Here is a 7,954-nt window from a genome sequence, read left to right on the forward strand (position 1 = left end):
TGATACTGAAATGAAACTAATACTAAAAAAACCCTATATAGACACTAAATGAAAATAACTACGAGAGAAAATCACATAAGTACTAACCATGCCATATCCCATCATTCCTGTAGGTGTTGTAGCGGGGAAAGCCATGATAGATGGTGGCTATAAAACAAAAAAGACTAATAAGAACTCTAAGTTCGTATGTGATTGATTTCGTAATGTTTGCTCTGTTTCAAGACACATTAACCTAAATCCTAGAATGTACTTTAGTTAATAAATGCCAGGTCGAAAAAAAATGTCAGTTATGACTTAAACACTCTTTCCACATTCATACTGAGAAGGATTAAAATATTTTAAATGCAAATATATTACTATAACCAATGTTGGTGTGCTGTATATTTAAGTATTGAACTGTTAGCTTAGCAACATGCTAATTTCAAATGCTACTTAGAGTTGAGTTGCCTGTGTAGAGTGTTTTTGTGTATGCTGCCTATATTCACCTTTTTCTTGATGTAAAAATGTTAACAAATGTCACTTTATTGTAAAGTGTTACCATTATGAATACAATGGTTTGTAGTGCAAACAGTTTTACCTTTTACTGCACATTGTTATTTTCCTTATTTACCTATAGCATCTAACAAACAGGAAGCATCACCCACAGTAACTCACTTTCCCGAGTTCAGGAAAAAGATGCATACATTGTTCTAAATTGGTCAGTTAAAGGGATAGTTGACCCAAAAATGTAACTATCATTACTTATTAACCTGCATGTCGTTCCAAACCCGTAAGACCTTCGTTCATCTTTAGAACATCAATTAAGATGTTTTTGATGAAACCTGCATTCTGAATGTTGCATAGACAGCAATGTAACTTCCAAGTTCAAGGCCCAGACAGATAGTAAGGACATCATTAAAATAGTCCAAGTGACATCAGTGGTTATAACCAGTTATAAAAAGTCAGAGCCATTCTGCAGATTTTGTAAATCCAGCCTTAAGAGGTAAGGATGCTTCCCTAGAAAGTAGCTGCTTGTGTACACAGCTCATTGGGTTTTGGAACAGAGCAATTTTATTATTATTAAATCTAGCTGTACCATAGAGACAGGGTTCCATGTAGTAGATGGAGCTGTTTTGGGTTGCCAGTTCATTCCACCAGTTAATTTTTTCTCTCCTGGTTGGTTCCAGTGGATATCACTGCAAAAACAGTTGACTAAAATTAACACCAAATCAAAAATTTTAAAAATATACTTGTTGAGCATCTTAAAGTGCAAAATTCTTACTTTTTAGTGGTACCGTTTCCAATACCCAGATCTAGAAGTTAAAAGGTAAAGAGGTTAAAGAGATACATTTACATTTAACAGAGTTTGAAAACTAGGGGCCGTTCACTGGAGAACATATTGCTTTTTTTCATTGTTTTTCTACGCAAACATGCACTAGACAGATGTTAGTGACAATTTAGTTATTTTTTATAGCATTTTTTGCAGCATCTACTTCATTTACTTGATTTCTTTGTGAAATGGCCCCTAACAAAGTATAATCTTTCTTTTTTTAGCATCATATTCTGTCAAACACAAATTATGCAACATCTGAATAATTGACACTTACTTCCAACGAGGTTGGCCAAGGAAGAATCCAGGTCGTCTGACACCAGCTTCTCCGGGAGCTGATTGGAGCACTGATTTGAACCGGCCACAGTGGGTTTTAAAATCCCTGCTGTGACGTTCACCAATAAGACAGGTGAGTATATTTATATAGCATATTTCATACACAATGGTGATTCAGAGTACTTTACATAACCATAATAAAGCAAATAAAAAAACTCATAGACATAAGTGTCAAGTTTAAAGTCACTTAATGCTGTTATTTCAAAGTTTTGATTTATATGTTGATGTGTTTTTATTTGATTTGACCTAAAATGCCTTACCATCTGTATCCAGGCTATTAGACGATGCAGCTTTAGTACCGAAAACAGACTCAAAGTCAACACGCAGCTCGCCCGAGCTCTGTGGAGGAGGGATTTGTGGAGCTCCGTATCCTTTAAAAGGTACAAAAAGCCTTTTAAACCTTCTTACAGAAGACACAATATAGACTAGGACACCGTCTGGAGAATACACAAGTTAAAACAACGCCAAATTTAAGTTCAAGTGCTGCCAATAACTGGACTAGAGTCCATGGTCACATGTTAGTGGTGGGTAAACTACAGTCAAGCACAAGACATCCTGAAAAACTACAAAGGATAGTTCACCAAAATGCCAAAAAAAAAAAACAAAAGGTGAATTTTTAAAGAAAATAAATGAGTATTCTGGCTGTCAATCTCCAAAAAGCACTATAAAATACAATGAGGGTGAGTAAATGATGACAGTATTGTCATTATTGAGTGAACTATCCCTTTAAGGATCTTTAAGGCGTTCTATTATGTTAGACCAGACAGCATTAGAGACAAAGGGAAACACATATCACACAGGGGCACAGCTTCACACAAGGCAACCTCCAGCCACAGGCTCCCTACCTCTGAATAGGCCTGCTACTGTGGAGGGCTCAGACTGGAAGGGAGAGGGGTTTGGGAGATGCTGGACCATAGACGGCTGACCAAACGAGTCTGACAGGCAGGCGAGGAGAAGGAGAAACAACACGGCAAGCGTTACAGACATAAAGACAATTGTGATTCAGAGTGGATTAGTAAAGAGCGTATTTTAACAGCAATATTAAGACAGCCATGTGCAGAAGGCAAACAGCATCCATCAGGGATCGTCACAGGTTAGTCCCTGTACACTGCTTCAGTGCTCCTATGTTTCCTGACACACGGGAAACATAGGTGGGATGGTTTGCATCATGGTACCTGAGATTAAGTGCTCTATCCGCACAGTGCGTTTGTAATTGGTTGATACAGACGAACTTGAATCAATAAAGGGATTGTACTGATCTACAGTGGAAAAGGAAAAACAATCATTCACTTATAGCTTTATAGCTTAACTACTAAACCTTTACACAGCAAAGGTAGACTGAGGTGAAAACTGGAATGAAATGTGTGATTTTCCTGTAAACTTTTATTATAGAATGTTTCATTAATAATATATATTATGAATGCTGTCAAATTATTAAAGTGTTTATTTTATCAGTTTTTGTATGCGGGTTCCATTCGTGGTTTATATTTCACTTGTTCACCTTTGATAATTATTAAAATTGAATTCTACAAAAACTTAAAAAAGGGCTTCAAATATTTTCATTTGTAATATTTCAGTAATCGCATGTGTTAACGCATTTATCCTTAATAGACCTACTTTTATACACTATCCTTAAAGTATTGTTTTTATTTTTCTGAAAGAAATTCTTTTATTCAGCAACAATACATTAACATAATCCAAATGTGGCAGTAAATATGTTTGTTTTAAAACCTATTTAAAAAAAATTGGTAGTTCTTATTTATCAAAGTTTATTCAAATAGACATTATTCAAGAATCAAATCATCATATTAGAATAATTTCTAATAGGGCATTTGACACTGAAGACTGGAGTAATGATGCTGAAATTTCCGCTGCACATCACAGGAATAAATTACATTTTTAAATAGATTTAAATCATAAAAAGTTATCTTAAATTGCAATAATATTTCATAATATTACTTATTAGTATTTTTGATCAAATGAATGCAACCTTCATGAGCAGGGCTTTCAAAGCAGACCCTAAACATTTCAATGGTAATGTATATAAATTACTCTTTGTTCTTAAAATTTGGATGTTAAAATAAATATGTTGAAGGTTGGACAAAGTATTCTATTCAGACTGTAGTTATATCATCTTGTTTACGCCCAGTTAACATGCATTTTCCAGTTGTTTTGGTTTCACGCTACCTACAACCACTTTAATTTTAGCTTTAAATCAAGACAAAAACTGTAATTAATGAAACAGCCCCATTATAACGAAGCCAAAACAAAGCTCTATGTGTACAAACATTATTTGAGGGTTATCTATAGCACTGCCACCTAACCTCCATTTAGTCTCCAATTACACACTGCATTCTTACTCAGACGCCGAGACGCTCAACTGTAAGAACGATGTGACCGACCTTAATCAGAGGATTCTTGATTTGACACAACGGGATACTGTGCATGCCAAACAACGAGGGACTTTAAGCAACCAGAAAAACTCAAACTAATAAAACACTTTGAATGGGTGGATGGGTGGGTTGGAAGAAAGAAACTAAAGCGTGTTTACCACCAAAAATCTCATGACCTGACGTCCTAGAGGAGAAACTAACACCATCTGATGACATAACGGGTAGATGAGCACCATCAACAACAAGTTTGGTTAGGAAAGGGTTTAGGTTTGGAATGGAGTCATCTACAGCTTCAGAAGAAGAGAAAGGATCTGAGCAGGCAAAAGGAGAAAGAGAAAGAGTCGAACAGGAGGACGTTAGAACGAGACTCAAGTTGACACAGAGAAGGCTAGAGCATGCTGAATCTCTGAGACGGTCGCACGCAAAGGGTCTCACCTCCCCATGCCGTGGCCACGGAGGGTCCGGCCTGCATGCTCGACTGAAAGTTGGTCTGCAAGTCGAAGAGGTCGCTCTCCATCTTCAGGGCACTGAGGATCAGAAAACAAAACAAAAATGTCTTGATCCCAAACCGATTTAAAGGGACAGTTCACCCGAAACCCATGATTTACTCACCCTCAAGCCGTCCAAGGTGTATAAGACTTTCGTCTTTCAGATGAATTTAAAAAAAAAGTCTTCTTCCAAGCTTTAAAACGACAATGTACAGTGGTTGAGATTTTTAAGGCCAAAAAAGTTCATCACTTCATCATAAAAAGTGCTCTACGCAGTAGGATTAATAACAGCCTTCTGAAATTAAGTGATGTGTTTGTGTAAAAAAAAATAACCAGATTTAAAATGTAAAAATTGTAATCTCTATAGCTTCTGCTGACTGTCATATACACGTTCATGAGATGACGCAGGATGTATGCGTAAAGTAAGCTCCAGTGAGAAAAGACGAATGCGTAAACACAAGAGGAGAGAGCAAAACACAACACCAGTCATGAATTAGAAGTACAAAATGAGTATTTGTGAAAAAAAAAAATGTTGGTTAATTTCGATTAAAGCCAAGAGGAGAATGGGCTTTTTGCTTTAGCTAAAACTTGGTTCTTGCAAGACTAGCGTATTCTCACCAGAGATTAGACTTGGCTTCTTCTTACGTCACCACTGGAACACCACTCTCTCATGAACATGTGCACGAGAGTTAGCAGAAGATAGAGATTACTGTTCAAAAAGCTTTAAATATTTTAAATGTTTTTTCTTGCAAAAAACGCATTGGTTCACTTCAGAAAGCCTTTATTAACCCCCGGAGCCATATAGAGCACTCTTTACGGTCTTCAAAATCTCAATCACCATTCACTGCCGTTTGTATAGCTTGAAAGAACCAGGACAGTTTTTAATATAACTCTTGAGTGTAATTTCCTGACCAGTCATATATACCCAGGATGGCTTGAGACGTCATGCTGTGAAGTGATTTGATTGGCTAACCCATTGGAGCAGCTGGGAGTAGAGAAGAGGTCGATGGCAGGAGCTGTGCTGATGCATGCTGCTGTGGTGGACACTGGAGAAGTGTCGGTCGTGGCAAATGAAGGCCTCTTGGATAGTTCCTTCAGCCTCTGTTCCTGAAAAAGACAAGAAACCTTTTAGACAGGAAGGAGCCATCTGATTGGCATCTTACCAACCACTTTTCATTCATTATTGTGATGTTTCGAGGATACATTTAAAATGTGATACCAAGCTCATTCAGATAATTGTAAAGAAACCCGTTAAATATTATTATAAAATTCAGTCGGATAATATTTGCTAACTCTGGCAGTCAGGCAACTTTTTCTGCCATTTACCCCAAAACCAGAAGTGTCCATTAAGCTTTTTGATTTAGAAACCAGTGCATTGTGACTTATGAAAGTAGCCAGCCATCACACTAGAAGTGCATCCGCTGCTGGAGCAAAAAAGTGTGTATAAAGTACACTCCAGTACATGTTATCATGTCAATATAAAGTAATGAATATGTGTACTAGATGCTGCATTGGAGAAATAACAGAAGTATGTTTGCCGACAAGGCAGAGAGGATGCTAGCAGTACCTCAAGTGCTTAAATTAATGTGGCAAAAATACACGCAAGTCCGAGCCAAGTGTTTAATGTCATGATTGCTACCATAAATTTGACCTGAGCTTGAGCGCTGTTTGTCAGAGCCTCTCATTTAAAAAAAATGACATGCCTCTGCAGTGGTGGCAGAAAAACAGGATTTAAAAGAGTTCCTGTGCCCCCCACCAGCCACTGTAGTGAAGCTAGATAAACATTAACTCATTAGCCCGATCATCTCTGTATGAATGAATCAATGTATTTTCATATGTATCTTATTTCCAAGAAAACACATTTGGTTTAAGTGTATTATGGGCTGTATTAACACACAAAAAATGTACAACGTAAAAGTACATACAGTATTGTCCAAATGTGTGCACATACAACTAGAAAACAGGAATCTATAATTAACCAAAGAAAAATGAGCAAAAACGAACAGAAAATACTAGAAATCTTTCCCCTGGTGGGTGAAATTATTTTTGATAGGAGTCCTGCTACGTACCTTTAGAGCTTTCAATCGCGCCTGCTCCTCCTCCAGAGCTGCCTGCTTTTCCCTTTCATCCACTTTGGTGAAAGACATGCCAGTGTTGGCCAGAGATGACACAGCATTGGAGAGTGTGCTTGCCCTACAAAAGTCGGGGAGAGATAAATTGGGCTTCTGCGTGTATCAAATAGAAAATTTACACCTAGAGTATACAGAACTCCTGCATTTGTCAAGCTCTTACAATTAAGAACTCATCAGTTAGATTCATTAAAGGGGTCATATGTTTTCTTTTCGCTTTGGAGTGCTGCAAGCTATTAGTGCGTAGATAAGAAACCAAAAAAGACATATTCTTTCTCGAAGTTATAACTTGTACACAACTCCCTAAAACAGCTCATTTAAACAGTCTGGTGCTTCTGACTCACAACCTTTAAGCGAGTTACATTTTGTTATTAAAAGAACCTGATACTTACTATTAAAAATGACTATTAATGTGTTTTTGAACATTAACCACATAAACACATTACACCAAATAAAGAAAATAACGTTCCTTATAGCAACATCGTATGACCGCTTTCATTTGTATTCAGCTCTGTGTGTGGCACATGAATGGCCCACCTGCTGGCGGCAGTGGAGTCCTTCACCTTCTTTCCTTCTAATGAAGCCAAGTGTTGCTCCAGGGCATCCAAAAGACTGCTGGGGGCCTGGGGGAACGCACAAACATTTACTCAGTTACAGCACCGTCTTCATCAAGCCACCAGTGAAAAGAGAGTAAATAGCTAATTGGCAATAAGAATTAAACGGTGCAGAGAAGTGCAGAAAAGAGTTAGAAAAGTACTTACACACACGGTAAACTGAAGGTGGACAGAAGGTGGAAAGATAAAGGGAAATACAGAATATAAAGGTGGTCTTGGTCAGACAAATAATGCATTAATTTTTTTTTAAGTCTGCTCTTATATAAGGCTATAATGGCATTTGCATTGGATAATAATCTGCCCTTTTCATGTGTCCATGTTTGACATTTTGCCATTATGACAGATGTTCTCACTCCCAAGGTGTCAAATACTGCTGCTTGGCTAAAAGCCCTGCATGTCACTGTATAGAATAATGCATCAACATTATTATTATTATAATTATGAACCCATACTCTCAGGAATATGCTAATCATCTGAAATATATGTACTTGCACTCTATATAAAGGTTGCTCGTACCTTTGAACAAATAATATACACTGACTGCCAAATATTTGTGATTACTGTTTTTTAATGACTTCATAGAGACTAAATTTAGAGCAATCTCTAAGCTAGGAAATATATTAGAGTAGAGCATAAGCAGAAAAATATAGATATAGTCACTATGAAATCATGTTAAGTATTATAT

The 7,954-nt window shown here is 37.1% G+C and overlaps 1 protein-coding gene across 1 annotated transcript in view; it reads right to left on the bottom strand.

Annotated features, from left to right (window-relative positions):
• The window catches only part of LOC122326584 (phosphatidylinositol-binding clathrin assembly protein-like), a 19,544-nt gene that overhangs the window by 657 nt on the left and 10,933 nt on the right, over positions 1-7,954 (bottom strand). The window contains exons 9-21 of the mRNA XM_043221574.1: positions 7,417-7,428; positions 7,193-7,278; positions 6,596-6,719; positions 5,500-5,633; positions 4,474-4,565; positions 4,197-4,349; positions 2,821-2,904; positions 2,491-2,580; positions 1,906-2,016; positions 1,587-1,694; positions 1,262-1,292; positions 1,076-1,175; positions 88-147 (exon numbers count right to left, since the gene is read on the bottom strand). Of these exons, the coding sequence (XP_043077509.1) occupies positions 88-147; positions 1,076-1,175; positions 1,262-1,292; positions 1,587-1,694; positions 1,906-2,016; positions 2,491-2,580; positions 2,821-2,904; positions 4,197-4,349; positions 4,474-4,565; positions 5,500-5,633; positions 6,596-6,719; positions 7,193-7,278; positions 7,417-7,428 (1,185 nt within the window). The remainder of the gene's footprint in view (positions 1-87; positions 148-1,075; positions 1,176-1,261; positions 1,293-1,586; positions 1,695-1,905; positions 2,017-2,490; positions 2,581-2,820; positions 2,905-4,196; positions 4,350-4,473; positions 4,566-5,499; positions 5,634-6,595; positions 6,720-7,192; positions 7,279-7,416; positions 7,429-7,954) is intronic.

Source organism: Puntigrus tetrazona, chromosome 21 (genome assembly GCF_018831695.1).
Source record: "Puntigrus tetrazona isolate hp1 chromosome 21, ASM1883169v1, whole genome shotgun sequence".
Lineage (NCBI taxonomy): Eukaryota > Metazoa > Chordata > Actinopteri > Cypriniformes > Cyprinidae > Puntigrus > Puntigrus tetrazona.